Below are 18,672 nucleotides of genomic sequence, written 5' to 3'. Positions count from 1 at the left end.
ATGCCTTGAGCAAGTAAATGATGGATTGGAATGTGGCTCTGAGAAATAGCAAGTGGATGAGACATTCGCAAGCATGCCACACGTCAACTTTTGTTGTTTTATTGGCATGGGATGGTGTGTGCATTTGTACATTAAGCAGATGGCATTTACTTTTCGGATCATCCCCTCAGTATTCTGAATCCTAATTCAATTTGATTTCAATCAGAACTTCCAGGAACTGTGGCGTGTCCAAATTTGTCCCGAAGGATCCAATGTTAGTGCATGTATGTGGGCGAAAGAGTAGCTTGTCCACCCCTTTTAAAGCTAACCAACCTCCTTGCAGTTTACAAATCACTTTCAACGCCTCGTCAGGTGCAGTAAGCGCCATATAAATGCTATTGTATTTAAACAGTTTGTATTGTTTCTGCAATTGCCCTTATTCAGTCTTCCATACCCCTCACTAGGTGCCGTAGCGCTTTCAGTTGGCAAAAGCAATTATACTGCATGTTTCTAACATGTCCATAATTCTCCTAGAACTGTAGAGTTGCCCTACAATTTTCCTTCGGACTCCCAGCACCAGGTCAGGGATCTCGAATTACAGCAGGGCCATTGGAATTATGCGATTATGGGGCCTCGGTCCTGCATAATTGTTTATTTTCGCCACATAACACAACATCTGAATAATTTGCGGATGTTAAAAAAAATGTTTCCTGCTCAAACGGATGAGAAGGTGCTAAAAATGGTGTGTCAGAGAGCAGTGGCATGTCTCTTGTCGCAAAGAAGGAGATCGTCTTTCAGTTGTAATGTGGTGAAAAAGTTGTCAATGCAGTTTTAACATTTGTAAAAATTGCACAATTGTGAAGTAAGAATATTCCAAAGTGGCCTCATTACACCGTGTAATTTGCCTTTTAGTGCCGCCTAATTTAGTCAACCCCACTGTATAAATTGGTCTTCTCCTGCCGCATAATTCCAGTGGCCTTGCATTACATGATTGTGCTTGGACGGTTGTGTGTCTGGCCCTTTGCTGCCACTGGCGTTCCCACATTCGGTGCCTTCCTTCCTGAGATGGTTCGTGCCTTGGTACATCTGTGCCACGCCCTCCCCGCCCTTCCATCACAGGCTCTCATGGCGCATTATTATCTATCCTCATGGGAGGATGAGACAACGCTGCAAAACCAACAGGTTCGGCAAGTCTTTCGCTACCTGAGGGGAAAATGTAGTCGGTGCAGTTGGGCGCAGGGAGTGTCAGCAACGCTTTTAGCTCTCGGGAGGCTTCTCGCGGCTCAGAGACACACCTGTGCCCTGTGCGAGCTCCAGGAGACAGCAGCAGCCGCCACAAGAGACGCAGAGCCTGGCATCACAGCGTGAGGACCACCAGCCACCGCGCCCGGTACCCACTAGCAGCCCCAGAGGCGCAGGCACAGAGAGTGAGTGAGCATGGCGGGACAGAAGGTGGCAGAAAAGGACAAGATACAGCTCTTCGTCAAGGTAGGGCATTTGTCATTCTTACCATAGTCTGTTACATACATTTCCACAATTGTGTGCGCAAAACTGGAGGTCTTGGCTTTCGCGAATTTCGCCAAATTCGCTAGAAACCATTGCAAAATCCGAGGATTTGTTTTTTATTGCACGAGGCCGCTGAAAGGGAGAAAAAACGCTAATTGATTTCCCATAAAATATTATACAAAAACAACTTTACACCTTGTGTATTTGCTGTAAAAATTCGTGTAAAAAAGGAGAATTACTACTTAAATGCAATTTTAAAAGGGCAATAATAGCACAATGTTATGCGCTTGCAAAATGCTGCATTTGGCAGAGTTGTTTCGAGTTAACCGTTAACCCAATTTTACGCTCCAACACGGACTTCACTAAAGGGCAATCTTGGGTCAAAATGTACTAAGCGTTTGTGAGGCCTGCGCAATACTGCAGTGCGTATGCAGGCCTTTATAATGATAAGGAACTGGAAAGTATGTTTTGTGCCCCGCGAGCACCCGCCCTAAACCATAGCAAACAACGCCCTGTAGACTTTCTAATACAGTTCACGAAACAGGAATTCTGGGGCACTGAGAAATTTGGAAAATACCACAGTCCTCAGCCCACCTGTCTGCAGAGGCGTAACAAGGGAGCCGTTAGGATTACATTGGCTCTCCATCCTCGGTATGCTAATAAAACAGCCACTTTTTGGGTGGAATGTGTCATTCAGACCCCTTGATCCTGTGTTACTGCACCTGCTGCACTAACAGTAGCTATGCCCCTTTCTCTCTTGATCCCAACATGCCAAGCTGCGAAGAGGGAGTTTGGCCATCCGAAAGGTGTATGCGACTTTTGTATTCCTTTACAATTCTGGTGACGAGGAACACGTTTTTGGGGCGCCCCTGTAATATAGGCAGGGGTATCAAATGAGACGGCCCTCTCGAAGAAGGTGGCTAAGCAATAAAGCGAGGCTCAGCTGACATCTGCCTAGGGTATCTTCGAGACTCAGCCCTGCGCGCCTAGAATGCATGAATGAATGAGGAGGCGTCTGCCGCATATGTTGCGCCTGCTGGTACCGGGTTGCCAGATGACTCCAGGTCGGTAGGACGCCATTTTCCAGATCTGGCCTGTCACTCAGTATATTACCGCATTCAGGAGCATGTACTTTCACTTTCCGTCATTGTAAGCATCACTTCACGCACCTCCGCGTGTCCAGCTGAAGGTGCCACGCGTGACGCGTGACATGGGAGTACTAGAGAGTAGGGATGCAGAGACACACATACAAAGAGACAGGGGCGTAACACAAGATGGTGGGCCCTCCTGCAGAATATGGCAAGATATTCATTGCCCGCGAGCTGAACCCCCCAACACACGAAGGATCACTCAGGTCTCAGTTGCCATAAACAGATGAACCAAGAGTGGGCTGTTTGTATCACCCACAGACATGCAGTTCTGGCACTTCTTACATGTGATAGTGACAATGTGTTTTCTTGGGCCGCTTTGTTTTCCAGAATAGAAACATCGCATGTAGAGGACTGGTTGAAAAAATAAGAGTACGTACAAAAAGAGCACAAGTGCACGGTATTTGTGAGTATTTGTGTGCGGCAGTGCTTAATTTGAGCCGGTGGTTTCCGGTGGGGGGCACTGGCACTTATTTTTCTGCATCAGGTACGTTAATATTTCCAAATTAAGCACTGGTGTGCGGGTACTAATGTGGCTCGTAGAGGCGCGCAGACCGTTCTGCTTTGGCGTCTAGGAAGAAATCCTAGTTCACTTGGGCCTGAGTCGAGGGCCCAGGTGGCAGTACTGTAAGGCAATAGAAAGACCTCATGCATTCATTGCCCGTGGGACAATCATATTTTCACATGATGTTTTCCGCATGATTTAGATGCCAACTATTTTAAGGGCTCGACTTATGCAGGGGCTCTCAGAGCCGAGCCATGCCATTGGCTCGGCTCACCCTGTTAATTTGTTGGCTAGCCCACCTCTAATGATCACTAATGCCCTTTGGCAAGTATGCACTGCTAGAGGCAGGAGAGCTCGAAGTGGGGTAGTTTAATTCCACTTCTATTTTTTTAATCTAATTGCAATAACAATATTCAGATTCTTTGGATTGTTACCTAAAATGTGCTGATGCAAAACTACAAGTCCCAGAATGCAACTCACAGTTGGCGGAAAAGCCAGGGTTGCTATATGTGTCACATGTCAAGGGGCTGCTTGGCAGCTATGACTTAATGCAAAGAACATGGCGGGGAGGGGGTGTCCCTTCATAATCGATCTTTCCACCTCTCCTACTTTTAAAAGGACACGTCTGTTCTTTTTTTTTTTTTTTTTTTTTAAATAACAAGTTTATATTTTACCAAAGTGGTTCTCTGTAAAACATTGCAGCCCAGTTTGAGGCACTGAAAGACAGGAAAAAGATTGCCTCCTCTGTATGGGAGAAAGGAATCCACGTGTCCACATATGCTTTAATAAGAGTGGCCACATTGCATACATTTTGCACTGGTGTAAAAGTAAATAAAATGCTCATTGGGCTCCCCTTTTGCAGATTGTCTCATAATCAGTGCCACTGGGTCTACCTCAAATATTTGCTACATGTAAATTTTTTCACCCGTGCACAAAAAGGAACAAACGTGGATTGGTGTGCTTTGCTGTGTTTACCTACTAAGCAAAACAATATGTTTTCTCTACTCCTAAATTATGAAAAATATATTTAGAAGCAAAATCCGTTTGCTCCATTTTTTAACAAGTGTTAATAACGGGTGGGCTTTGTCGTTGCCAAAAAAGTGTGATGTGACATTATCGATAAGCAACGTTGCACCATGTATGTTTTGCAATTCTTCCAATCTGTCTTCACCGGGCCCACCTGTTTATGGAATGCAGAGTGAGACAAAATCTGTTTGTGGCCTATTTAAAAAAAAACAGTGAAAACTGAAGTTAAGCACTTTTTTGCTCCATTCATAGGAGTAACTGGTGCCCAAACAAGCCTCCTATGTGCTGAGAAATTGTGTTAATTGTATTATATATTCTTGCTATTATTTTACTCATTCACGAAAGGGCAGGTGACCGAAAGTGTAAACAAAGAAGGGAATCTTTTATCTTAACCTGAGAAATATGAATTCCTGGGTCAACAACACTGAGATGACTTGTGGTTTGAATCTAGGTTTTTTCTGCTGCTAGCTTAGGTCTAAACCCACTGTGCTATCTCATCTGCTAAGAGAAACACCACAGAGCACAGATGGGCAATTCAGGACACCTCATATTTAATGACAGGTTCCTTCCTTATGCAGTGATTAGTCAGACAGCCACCACCCCTTTCTACACAATGCCGACTGTTCCAACACGTTTTGCTGGGGTGTCAGTACTCCTTTAATTAACTTGCTTGTTCTGTGCTTGATCTCCAAGCCACTGAAGTTAAACCCCTGTCCCCTGCTTTGACTCTCACCTAAAATGACAGTCTTGATAGGGCACAGTCGCCCATGCAAAGCTCTTTTTTTATGTCATAACGAGCTAGTGCCTCTCAAGACCGCAGGGTTGAGCAAAGTCGGTCATTCTCCAGTTTCTCTCAAATCAGGGCTAGTGCTTCTTTGAGGGGAGGTAAGGCAGCAGCCTTGTAGTGATACCACTAAGCTGAACCAAATTACAATAAGCGGGTAGGAAAAAATGCCTTTATCTTTGAGTTTGGGGAGCGCTTCAACAACAAAATGCTATTTTGCCTGGAGTGGTGAAAGTTCTTTCACCGTCCCAGTCCCATAGTCATATTTCAGCAGCCCTTTGTAGATATGAAGTCACTGTTCAAAATTTAGAAAATAGTTTCACTTCAGCTCTCCTGCTTTTGCTTTCATTTTCCTAAGCTAGAAGAGGGTGTTTGCTTTAAAGGGCTCACTGATCTGGAGAATGGCTATAACAAAAAAATCCTTCGAAGCATCGACCTGCATCAATGACATAGGCATTTTTTGTTTCTGTTTTATTACCAATAGGACCCCTAACTAAAAATAAAAAACATGCAAAAGCATGTAAAAAAAAAAGCAGGTGTCCAGAAGCAACACGAGCGGCCGGTAGCAACACAGAGGATGTGGGTGGAGGAGAATAACGAGCCGGTCAGGGAGAAGCACACAGGTGTGCAGGATGTGTGGAGGGGGGGACGGCACAGTGGTGTGGAGGAAAAGCAACAGGCAAATGAGGAGGATCGGTGTGTGGAAGCAACATAAAGGGTGGGCGGCAGGGGGAAACCAAGCGGCCTGCGAGTAACGTGCAGCCGGTGGTGGAGACACACACAGGTGATAAAGCAACCATAGGGAGGACATGAGAACACATCATGGAGGGGGCAGGGTGTAAAGGGAGAGAAGTACAAAAGGGAGACAGCTGGAAAAATCAGGCACACTAGTGGAGTGCTTAACCAAGAAAAAAAAGTAGTGCTTGAAAAGCAAGAAGTGGAAGCATAGAAGCCAGCCCATCAAGCAGTGATTAATGGACAATGCTCCATGGGAGGGACAAATAGAAGACTGGCAAGCTGGGATGCAAATAAGAAGCAGGGAAATGGGAGTGACAGGGAAGCCAACCAATGGTAAGCACTGAGTGGGGTCCAAGCCACTGTATGGTCATGATAAGCTCATAATTTGTCTTGCAATGTGAGAAGAAGCTGCAGCAAGCTAAGTTTTCAGTCTCTTTACATTTTTTGTGTAGTGCACTTTCAAAATGTGAACCTGTGACACAGAAGGTACAGAGTAAATGAGGAAAAGAAGGGTTCTACTCCTCTCCCACAATTTTTATCTGTAAAATAACTCTTCACATAGGGGGCATACCTCAGAAGGGGAAGTCCTAATATGGCACTTTTGTGACATTGTGGCTAGAGAATCTGGGGCCTGATTTAAGAAAAGTGGTGCTGCATCCAATGCAGTGCTACTTTTCTTGCGCCCCCCTTATCGCCCCCCTACCCCCACCATGTGTGCGGCATATTTAATTTACGGTGCACCATGGCGCAGGGTAGGGACAATAGCATCGCCTTTTTTGACGCTACTGATGTACTGTGTAGGATTAGCACCAGAATGTTGGCGCTCATCCTGCACAGTACACAGGGGCCCATTGAAAGCAATGGTGTGCCCCCTTTTAATGCATGCTCTGTGCAGGCGTTAACAGTAGTCACAAAAAATGACACAGTGGAATCTAAGAGATTCCACTGTGCCATTTTTGTGGTACCCCTAATGGGGGAACGCCCCTCTTGCATACATTATTTCTGGCGCAGGCATGTGGTGCTAGGGGTTACAAAGTGGTGCAAGGCATACATTGCGCCACTTTGTAAATATGGCACAGCAATTTTGGCCTCATTGGGCCACTTTTGCGTCACAAAAATTGATGCTATATTGGCTCAAGGAGTCTCTAGGCCCTCAAATATGGGCCATGGTGTGCACATAATGTGCACTAATGTGTATGTGATTTCATACTGTACCTGGAAGATGTTAACAATATGTTTAATTTTTTTTTTTTTTTTTTCTTAATATATGGTAAATGTGGGATCTCGTATGATAGAAAGTAAACTATTGCATCTGTACCTCATGAGGAATTGCATGCCACTTTGGAGTTCCTGGTCCTTACAACAGCACTTAGTATGCAGCTTATGTCTCAGAGGGCCTAAGAACTCATTGGCGGCTTACAATATCTTAACTGCGTACAGTTGGGGGTACTTTATGCAGTATAATATGAAGGGCAAGGCAGGGTGCACGCATAATGGTGCCTGCTTCTTCAGGGTGCACGCAATACAACGCTTCCACTTCACTTCCACACTAACTCTGCTACAGGTTTGCTGCAAGTGGTTGTTTTCCTGCTTCTATCACTAAACATAGCAATAACCTCCCAGGTGGGAATGTTTTCCCAATAATTCCCTCTGGTGTACTTACGCTTTGATTGAAACCTAGGCAAAGCCTTGTTTCTCGCCACTGGGAATTTAAATGGAGTCAATGACTGTGACTGATGACTCTGGCAGGCAGTATGAGGGACTGTGGATCTAAGAATTGCTCATTAGGTCTCACAAACCGGAAGCCTGTAGCCCAGTGCAAAACGGGGCAACGCTAACAATGTAATCTTTCTTTTGAAGCCCGACCCCCATCTCCCATGTCGGTAGTTAAATCGGAATTCCCACTCTTTCAGGTTCCTGGTTTCACCCCTTGCATTGGTTTTCCGTCTTTCTTTCCCCCCTTCTTTCCTCTTTTGTGTTTTTCTCTCTTTTGCTCTAGAAAAAAGTCTGATGAGGAAAAATAAGTGCCCGTCTACAAAATAAGAGTCGGTCTCCAAAATAAGTGGTGGTGCCCCCCCCCCCCGCTATTACTGGTTCAGAGTGAGCACTGACCCCCTGCCTGAGAATCTAGAAAAGAGAGGGAGTTTGCAGAGCATTTGTGGGGGTTACAGACATGCACGTCATCACCACACATACATTTCCTTGGATATGAGAGTCCGGACCCCTAAGTACATGTATCATGAGACTCTTCAGTACCCCTCATACTTACCTGGTGTTAGCCACTGTCTACTGTAGACCTTGTCACCATCACAGCGTGGCGCAAACAACCCAACTACTACAGCAACCCAGAGCAGGCGGGTCAACAAATTCATCACCCACTCACCTCACAAGGGAGGCAAACCTCACCACTTCACCTATCCTCGCCCTGGTGGCTCACTCCTGCACATGAGGTGTAGGTTGCAATCTTGTGATAGGCACCAAGCGTAGATGCATTTCTCCCCTCCCTGGGGGTAACCTAGGCATGTCCCACGCCTACCCTGGGGCAGTAGACAACAGGGAGGCACCATAGAACTAAGTGAGGGTCATTTCCTCAAAGATGCCAAGGGGTCCACCTATCAGTGATGACCAACAGTGTGTTCCCACTTACTGCATGACCAGAGGCTCCGAGTTTCTATGACCCCCCCTTGGAAAGTGTAAGACGGTGGATCAGACTGTCCACCCTCTGAACCCTAAGGGTCCAGTCCGAGCGATGTCTCCTGAAAGATCTTCCTTCTCCGTTCCCTCACACCTAGATGGCAGGGTCATGGCCCTCCACGCAGCCTTAAAGCTGATCAATCTGGCTCTGTTCAGACAGTCTTTCAAACACATACTTATGTCCATTGCCCTGCAAGAGCATCATATGGCCCCAATTTTCTAAAGCTTTGCCTGGGTGGTTTGTGATAGTGTTAATGTACCAAGGGACCATGGCAATGCATGTCATTCACTAGACTGACTCCCATGGGGCTTCTGGGAATTCCTTCTCGACCAGTCCTTCTCTTCCATTGTTTCATTGATTGTAAAATGGACCGTACCCTCCTTCCTCCCTTAAAGTACAAGTGGCAGCAGGGAACACACCCAAGGGCAGACTGAAACCAACAGCAAGCTCACTGTAGATGATGATTCATCACCAAACCCCAGGGTCCTGAGTCATCCGCTGGCATCCAGCGGACACACCCACCCCACCGCTAGTGGTGCCAAGCCCTAAAGACGGTTCCTAGTGCCAAGGGATTCCATTTTACTGTAGAAATGTAAATAGATCCGAATAATAAAACTCAAAATAAACTACAGTGCAAATTCGCACCAGACCAGTGTTCCTGCAGCAACAGGACTGTACGCCGATTCAGGAAGCCTTCGTGGAGCATTTGATAGCCCTTGGGGCACAACACAGCAGCCTTCATGTGAAATATACCCATGAAGGGAATAAAAGAGGAATAAAGAGAACAAAGTGAAGGGCACACAGCTTCTGCACCAAAGTGATGTTTTACTTGAGATCCCCCTCTCACCCTAACCCGCTGCTTTACTTGGAATCCAACATCTGCACCAATGCATTTTTTTAATTGTAAATCAACTTTTGAACACATTTATTGTTCTCCTTGTGGTTAGACTTCTTCACCAATGCATTATTTTTCTCGCAGTGCAACCTCTGCACGATTGTTGATTTATTTGCGATTGAACTCCTGTCCATCTGAATTGATTTTCTTGTGACTTAACTCCTACACCCTTGCATCGATGAATTGTTTTATTTGAGAATAAACTCCTGCAAAAATGCATTGTTCATTTGTAGTTTAGCCACTGCACCAATGCATTGTTCCGAGTTTCAACTCCTGAACACATGAATTGTTTAACTTGTAGTCCAATTCTGGCACCTGTGCATTGTTTACCCGAGGATGACCCTTACACAAATACGTTGTTTAGCGCTTGGGTCATCGGCACCACTGCATAGTTTTACTTGTGATACAACTCCTGCACCAATGGCTTCTTTTACTTGTGATTCAGTCTCTAGTACAAGGCACTGTGGCGCTCCTCCTGAAATTTGAACCACTTTGCCCAATTTTATTTGAAGCAATTTTTGCAACAGTTGCCTCTCTCCTCGCTCCCCTGCTTGACCAGAAAACTGTATCCTCTATAAAACCGCAACCCCATGGCCGCCAGAATGGCCGCCGCCCACTTGCTTCGTTGCCCATTGTACCATTGAACCACTGTTGAATGGATCTGCAGCCCATTGAATGAGAACAGATTGAATGGCCTTCATCTGGTTACTTCTGTCCTCCTATTCCAGAATATGTGATGTGGGTGGAAAAAGTGGGAGCAGTCCAGTTACTTCAACGTAAAGGAGCACCCATACTTATGGTATTTTTCGCATTCACCGGCTTCTCATCCTCTTGTTGGTGCTCTAATTCTATATGCGTGTCCTCTAAAATCACTAACAAACACAACCATTCTCTTCAAACATGTCTTTAATGGCTCTTGCAACTGATGTCCCACAATAATGTCTCCCCATTAGTGCCTGAAAAGCATCCTTCTACTTAACTTTCGCTACATAAATGCCTCAATAGCACTACATGGACACATATCCAAGTCTCCTTGGTGCTTCTAACACCACCTGCAATAATGTCTCATAACCCACTGTGGGCCAAAGTACTCTTGGTTCTCCCTGTTTTAATGTTCAATCCTCCAATCGCATTTCTGGCCCTTTCCTCCACTGATGTCTCATGTTTCGCAAACCCTTTTTCATATATAAAAAAGTGGGTTTCCATACACCTCCCCCACAGCTTGCCTGCAATGGTGACTGGTGAAGGTCCTTTCTCATCTCCAAGAAGAAATCCACTCTGTTATCTGCGCATCTTTCATAGTTCTAACTGCTCCGAAAACTAAACTTGCACCCAATGACCCTTCATCAACATTAAGCACCCCGTTCTCCTAGGATTTGCATATCTTATGGTATCTAAGTTGGCTGAATGTCTGCTTGAGGTGCAGACTACCGAAACTCCTCCACTGCGAATGAGACAAGGCATCCACAATGTTATTGTGCAACAGAATTACATGTCTAGCTCTGAATACAATGGGTGTGAGTCATATACCCATTACAAATACCCAGAACAATTTGAACACTGTCACTACTCCACCCACATTTCTCTTCGTTAGTTCCATCACTGATTCATTCTCCTTGCTAAGTTGAACTTTTCTATTTAGCAATTCAAGTGGCCACAATACCAATGGCCCTATCCATGTGATAAGTTCAAAGAAGATAATGCTGGCGTCTTCTGCTTTCATCTACCTAGTCACTTCATTCTGCATCACCAACCTTCCCAATATATAAAAAAAAAATGTTGTTTTAGCATCTGCAGACAACTGCACGAACAAATCTGAGGGGTTAAAGCGGCCACCCTGTGTAGGGTAAAAGAACCATTCCTCTTTACTCTGCCCTACCAACAGTAAGCCTTCTAGAAAGTTGGGTAGTTTGATGATTTCTGCTTAGATTTTGAGCCATTTTGTGACATCATTCACTGGCTAGCCCTTTAAACTACAAGGACAATATCAAATGTCAACCTTTGCCCACCCCTCCTCTGTACCACACAAAGAAGATTTGATGTGCTTTACATGAACACGACGACCCCCCTGCCCTCTGCCAATAACACCCCAAACTCTAGGCAGTGAAACACTAGTCCAGTCCTGTCATGACTTAAAATACTGCACAAAAAGATACTGAAAAGCTCAAAACAACTAGAAATGACATTTTGTGAAGGGGGGGGGGTAGCTTATATAATGAGAAGTCAGCTCCAAGGAGAGATCAGAGGGGAGGGGGCGTGAAGTAGTTGAATGCTAAAGAACCTCACAAGAATAGGAACTTGAATGTCAGCGTTTTCAGTTTGTCAGTGTTTCTGGCAAACGTAGTGGTCTCTTTGAAGTACATGGACAAAGTAAGAAAAAGACAAGTGAATTTCAGGGATTAGCTTATCACATTTACATCGCAGAGTTTACAGAAATGAGGGAGGAGGATGGCGGCCCATGGGTGAGTTGGACATGGATTTGGGGCTGTTTCTTATGGCTGTGATAAGGCTGGTGTCCATACAGATGGTGTAATCCCATTACCTAAGCACCCGTTTCATGATGTCCCATCCAGGATCAGTTTAGTAATTTAAGTAGTTATTAAGGGTGCATGCAGAAGGATGGTTTCTCATTCAAACATGGAAGTTTCAACTGTCAGAGAAGTCACGTGGTCATTCTACGGTGGGAGGAGTGTCTATAATCACACGCAGTTGGGAGGAGCAAGGAGGAATTGAAAGGCTAAATCTGCACGTGCTGCTGGACCAAGGGGACATTAGCGAGCATGCATAGTTACTTTAGGACTTGTCTCGTAAGTGGCATTTGCATACAATACAAGGGAAGCAAAGTGCCACTCTGATTGCCTCTGAAACACCAGTAGGACATTTCCCTGCTTGGTTTGAATTAGACCAGGGAATGGCAGATGATTTGACCAATTCACTTTTGTTCCAACCTTGTTATTGCAGTTATTCACCAACTCCTTCTTTCCCTTCTGACTGTGTGTCATCCTTAGGAGGTCCTGCTGGAACACCAAGCATTACCACAGCAGCCCAAGACAGACTGGACAGGACACTGGGGGCAAAGAGGGCATAGGGGTAAACCTAGCACTGCGACAAGGAAGAGTAGGACTCATTGTGATGAAGGTTACAATAATTATTTAAACCATTACTGCTTCCTCGCTCTTCCTCATCATAGTCTTTATATTATGAGGATATACCAATAGGTGTTAAGTCTTTGATCATTAATCCTTGGTTGTTCCCCACATGAACTTCGTGGTGTACTGGTTCTAAAATACCACTAAGGGAGGAAAGTTGTTGCTCGATAAACCACCAAGCAATTTACTAGAGACAGTAACACTGATGCTTGTACCTTCACATCATAAATTGTATTGATGGATCAGAAGACCCAAATGCTCCCCTGTAGGCATTCCAGGACATAGCAGTTGGCATGTAGGTATGTAATCTCCAGGAGTGATGAGACTTAAACTATGGACCAGAAGACCTTTCACTGAAGGGCACACATACCTATCCAGACATTTAGGGAACCAGCTGATTGAACACAGGCCATACTGCCTAAGACTAACTCACAAAATTCCCACAGGAACTAATACAGTTGGGAGCAACATAAACAATCACTGAACAACAATATGACACACAATAACCAAAGAACATCAGAACCCTGGCAGGATACCTCCTTTTGGTACTCAAACACACAAGTTACATCATATTTGACAGTATTGTGGCACCGAAGAAAGTGGAACTGATGCCATCAACTTCGAGTGCCACAATGAACTTGATCAACAGGAGAACCTAACAGACAACCTCTCTCATCACAGACAATTCATGGACTAGTGAACATGCAAAAGAAGAATCATATGAGCAAAATGAACACATAACTGCTTGTCACATCAGCCACAAGAAAATCACCACCGAATAACTAACAAATGAAGAACATTCCAGGAATCACACCCAAAAAGAAGGAACCTGAAGCTGGAACAATAACAAACTTTGAGCAAAAAGCATACCAACGGAGCACCAACAAAAAGCAAGGAAGGAACCATGATGTGGGAGCAAGTGACCTGACTGTAGACATATGAGGTAACACATGCACATCCATGAAAGATGATGAACATTTGCATGAATGAAACAAGGTACAATGGCCATCTGCAGACTCCATGGCCCATACATACGTGTAGCCAAGTCGAAGAGATTGTCAGGCCAAGATTGAAAGCAGAGGTCCAAATCCCCCCCCCCACTAGATGTATATATGAAAATATTTTGATTGCATCAGAAGCCCCAACTACGCTATGGAAGAAATCCCAACTCCAATATTCTCAAACAAAACACTAGAGAGTTCACAAGTCTCTGTTTGTGAAAAGGGAGATGAGATAATGCTGGGAATGAGTATGAGGAGAATGTGGGCCCAGCTTTAAACTTCCACCAGGCTAGTGCCCCAAGAACCTGACACAATGCCTGTAATATCTCGGGTAAAGTCTGCCACCGAACGCCTGCTAAAGAACGAGTGTGGTATTAAGACTCTATCCCCACAAACCTCTATTATAACGTGACAATGGTTGAAATACTGATTGACTTACTATACATGACAAGTGCAGCTGACAGGAAGGGCTGTAAATTAGGCCCTCATTATAACATTGGCGGTAAAAACCGCCTACCGCCGCAGCGACGGCTGCCAAAATACTGTCGCCGCAGCTACCACCTGTCCGCCAAATTATGACCATAGCTGGAATTCCGCCACAAGGATGGCGAAATTCCGGCTGCGGCCATGCCGGCGGATGGTGGCAAGGTGGCACTGCTGTCAGCAGCAGCGCCACGCCAGTAGACCGCCCCAGACCGTATCATGACCCATGATGCGGCCTGGCGGTGTTCTGGCAGCAGCGTCCGTACCGCCTTCTGCCGGAGGACCCCCTGAAATCAGGTAAGTCGGGTGATCTGACAGGGAAGGGGGCTGGGGGTGTTGAGTGGGGGTGTGTGTGTATGTTTGTGTGTGCGTGGATGCGAGTGTGCATGTATAGATGTGTGAGTGCATGGATGTTGTGTTGTTTGAATGCGTGTGTGCATGTATGTATGTAAGCGTGTGGGGATGTGTGTGTGTGTGTGTGTGTGTGTATGGATGTATGCATGCGTGGATGGATGTGGGCATGAGTGTGTATATGCATGTGTTTGATGGTGCGTGAAGGTGCATGTATGCTGGGGGAGTCTGGAAAAGGGGGTTGGGGGGAATACCTGGGGAGGGGGAGGAGGGCGGGGAAGACCCTTGTCACTGATAGTGCCTACCGCCATGGTTTTCGTGGCGTAAGGAAGCCACAAAACCATGGCGGTAGGAGGAGTCATAATCCCGCGGCAGGCTTGTGACGGCCACCTGGCTGGAGACTGAAGTCTCCAGCCTGACGGCCGTTACCGCCATGGCGGACGGAGTGGGACATTGGCGGTTTGGCTTGAGCCAAACCGCCAATGTCGTAATATGGGGTAATGTACTGCCAGCCTGTTGGCAGTACATTTCTCCATTTTACTGCCGTCCGCCAGGGTTGTAATGAGGGCCTTAGTGCTTTATCTGAAAGCTAAGTTCCTTTAAAGCAGCTCCATTTTCCGAACTCATACCTGCTGAAAAGAAGCAACACATAGGGACAGACGTCTATCAATATCACCAGAGCAGGCCACGAGGTTGACATGTTAAAAGAAACAGACATGCTTCGCAGAGAAGGGGACTGGAATTCAGAACATATTCCACATTTTTTAAATCCAGGATTTCTCACAATATGATGTTAATACTGAAATGGGTATTCATGCCTAGGGTTCAATCTAGACCCTAGTTGTAAGTATTTTGTTTTCTTTTTGGCAAAGTGCCTGGCCGTAGCCTAGTAATGTCTCTGTCGGGCAGGATTGGCATCAGATTACACAAATCACAGCTCAGAATCAATATCACCATAACATCCTAAAACACACAACAACACACGATTAACAGTGTTACTTTTGTAAGATACTTTCGGCCTGTCTTTCATAGCCTAAAAGCAGTGTAAATGGAAATGCCACCAAGTCAATAAGCCCCATGCGTGAGAGGCAGTGAGGAGACAGCTAAACCCAACAGTAAGGCACTACAGGTCCCACACACATGTAGGTAGCTGACACTTACTTATGCTAACCTGTCAGTTCCATCAAGGGGAAGTATCACAGGATAAAACTGTACATAGGGAATTGAACATATATCAGAAGACCCAAGCCATAGGTATCCCTGATGACCTCAGAGGCAAAAGGAAATTCATCCCGGCCAGTTGAGTAACAAATCCTCCCAGCAAAGGAGACGGAGGGCCTGATTCACAAATGTAACTTATACTTTTAAGTAATTTACACTTTGGAGTAAGATTACTACTTTAGGGTATTCACAAACAGCGAGTGTATATTTACTACTAATTGTAAATTGTATGTCTCCACCCTGGGTAAAGCAATCGGCTTACTCTTGGGTGGGTGATGTCCCTCCCTAAACCCCTTCTTCACCGCCCATTAATCCCTATTACTCTTCCCTAATCCCCTTTTATAGTGTCTACCTTTGTTCCGCCCAGTTCCTCCAGTGCTTCCCACATTTACTACTACAAACGTATACTTACATGTGCAGAGACTCCACGGTGGGTGCAGAGAGCTCCACACATAAACATATAGGGAATGGTGAGGCATAAACTCCGCATGTAGTTTGTAAATAGCCCTTCATGTTTTTGAACATGTGCACTCTGACAGACAAGAAAACATCACTTTTCAGTAATTATGAAGATTAGTACAGTACTTAACATTTTGAATGAACAGATTCGAAATAAGGGGACTAACACCTGAGTGCAAAAGGTACTCGATCTCTTATCCTCCTGATCCACGGTCAGACACCACATCCATTTGGCCACAGGGGCTTCTTTTCAGGAGAGGACTAGACTCACAAACACAATTCCTCTAATTTTTATTTTTTTCGAAACCAGAAAGGTCACTGAGCATTTCTTACAGGATTTACAGCACCTTACTAATTATCTCCATTGAAAAATGCGAAAACAGATTTTGCTTAGGACAACTGCTCTGAAAGAATTATCATCAGAGGAGCCCAGCCACCACAGGAGGCCCCAGAGCTTATGTGCTGAGAGTCATGACCAGTGGTTAATTCCCAGGAACACAAAGGGATGTGCCCTAAGGTTTTTCTTTGAAGTCTACTGTGGATGCTGCTGAATGCTGAGGTTGTCATATACCAAGGCTGCCCAGTCTTCAACCTCATGCCTATTTCTTTATTCCTTCTACATTTTATTCTGTATCTTCATTACCGTTTTCTTCCATTGTGGCTGTTCTGCTATCTTTCTCTTCTTTCGTCTTTCTCCCTTTTCTACTTCACCCATTCGTGCTGTGAGCAAAATCTCAAGAAGTAGTCCTGCTCCCCACAATTGGGTGCTGGTGCCCACTGCATGCGACTACCAGCCCAGACTAAGCGCTGGACAAAGCTGTGCAGCTAGTGGTGCAGCCAGGATTCAAATTCATGAGAACGCCTCTTGGGTGCACGAGAACAGTGCTCCCCACTCCCATGAGTATTTGAATAAGGCGAGGGAGTCAGCGGAGGGGGTAACATCTAGCTTTCATCGAGGTGCAAATCTTCAGCAACAAATCGGAAGGGAACTGTTGCCTCTTACAACTCCTAATGGGGAGGTTGTAGGTCAACCTTCCTCGAAGAGTTGCATCTCCCGTATGGAATCAAGTTTAGTGAACCTATGCTTTCTATATGTACTTACATTTATGAAATTCTGGTGGTTGATATTTTGGCAGATCAGCATTTAAATGTCATATTCTGGTAGTAAGGGCCAGAGTGTTGTACCTGGGTCAATAACATAGCTTTTCATCCAGTATGTCACGGGCCAGGTGATGTATGTGTTTTGGGGCAACTTTTGATGCATGTGCAATAGTGTGCCTTTGGAGTTAGTTTGTTGCATATTTATACAGTGTTGGCCATATGATAAGAGTTCCATCTTTATGCATCCAGATGTAGGAAATGTGTGTAGTGCATATTGGGAAAGTAGTGTTGTGGGAAAATGTATTGCGCAATCTCATAATCCGATTTGTATTTGAAAAAGGAACCTACTACAAACTGATATAGTTAGGGAAATGAAAGGAAGATTTCTTTTGAGTTGACATGGTAAAGAGTCATCTTTTGGAGATAGGATTCATCCGAGGGTTCTTTCACTTTAGAAGAGATGTCCTAGTATCCTGAGTCTTTTGGCAAATTTGGAATGGTGAACATAGAAATTAGGTGGTTTCGGGATTACAGATGGGGACAAGGGCTGTGTTGACAACCTAGAAGCATGACGTCTGACTTGACGCCATAGCGCTTCAGACTACTTCTTCCATTACATTCTGCTAGCAAACTGTAGCTCTTGGACACAGGCAGCGGATAAAACTGTATTAAACAATAGGAGGTTGGTGGATGTCGGGAACAGTAAATCTGAGCTCAGATTAAACAGATTTCATATTGCCACTTGGTTGTTTCCTCAACTCAGTTATGATGTTCAGCAGCTGCGTTTACATCCAGACTTGCAATAGTGGTAGGGGTTCCATGGGAGCTGCTTTCAGAAACATCCAAATAGTAGCGCCATCTTGTTATACTGTAACTGTGACACACTAAGCAAATGATCAAAAATGAGACCCTTTGTTTTGTTGACTGCTGTTTGACCCAAATGTTTTTACAGTATTGAATGTGGTTGCTTGTGTATTGCAAGGGGTTAGGTGTGAGAGGGTTTGCAATGCCCACTACTGGAAACCTGGAGACACCCGGCCAACCAGACACATTCTCACAGTGGTCGATGATGGTGTGATCACAGCGGCTTGCCCGTACTCGGTTGACGGATGGGTCATTGTGGCGGTAATTGCAGGTTACTGGTTGTCAGAGTAAGGTTGGTGTTCACTGATTGTAGTTGGTTAAGCGAGGAGCCAGTATTCATGAACAAAGAATACTTGGTAATTACTGGTTAATAGTTCTTTTGGGAGATATCAGCCTCTGATTACAGACTGCTGTGGAAATTGCAACAGGGACGTCAACCGCGGCACAAGGGATTAGGGCAGCAGGTGTTTTTACCCCGGGCCTGCTTTCCAAGCATTCTCAGTGAGTCTGCTGTTCCATGACATGCAACAGTTTAACACTGTGAGCCCTGTCTTGTGTTATTCCCAGGAGCGGTGTTGGTGTTACCATGTTCAGCGGACTAAAGTGGAAAAATTGTTGGTTTAAATCAGAGCTGAGGATACTTATGGGGTCTGAAGGTGAGCTGGCAACTTCACAACCTTAAATGATTTCCACCTTCTTGGTTGTGAACCTGCTGGCCTGATGAACATTGGTTGCACCGCAGAAGGTATTTATTCTTACACTTTTGG

At 45.1% G+C, this 18,672-nt stretch overlaps 1 protein-coding gene across 1 annotated transcript in view; it reads left to right on the top strand.

The window, feature by feature from the left end:
• Positions 1 to 1,179: 1,179 nt before the first annotated feature.
• CLIC3 (chloride intracellular channel 3) overlaps positions 1,180 to 18,672 on the top strand; it is a 54,185-nt gene continuing 36,692 nt past the window's right edge. Inside the window, exon 1 of the mRNA XM_069241445.1 lies at positions 1,180 to 1,467. Coding sequence (XP_069097546.1) covers positions 1,417 to 1,467 — 51 coding nt within the window. The 5' untranslated portion in view covers positions 1,180 to 1,416. The remainder of the gene's footprint in view (positions 1,468 to 18,672) is intronic.

The sequence above is a fragment of the Pleurodeles waltl genome, chromosome 6 (genome assembly GCF_031143425.1).
Source record: "Pleurodeles waltl isolate 20211129_DDA chromosome 6, aPleWal1.hap1.20221129, whole genome shotgun sequence".
NCBI classification, from domain to species: Eukaryota; Metazoa; Chordata; class Amphibia; order Caudata; family Salamandridae; genus Pleurodeles; species Pleurodeles waltl.
Note: the sequence above shows the minus strand (reverse complement) of the source record. Positions and strands in the feature narration are given on the sequence as shown.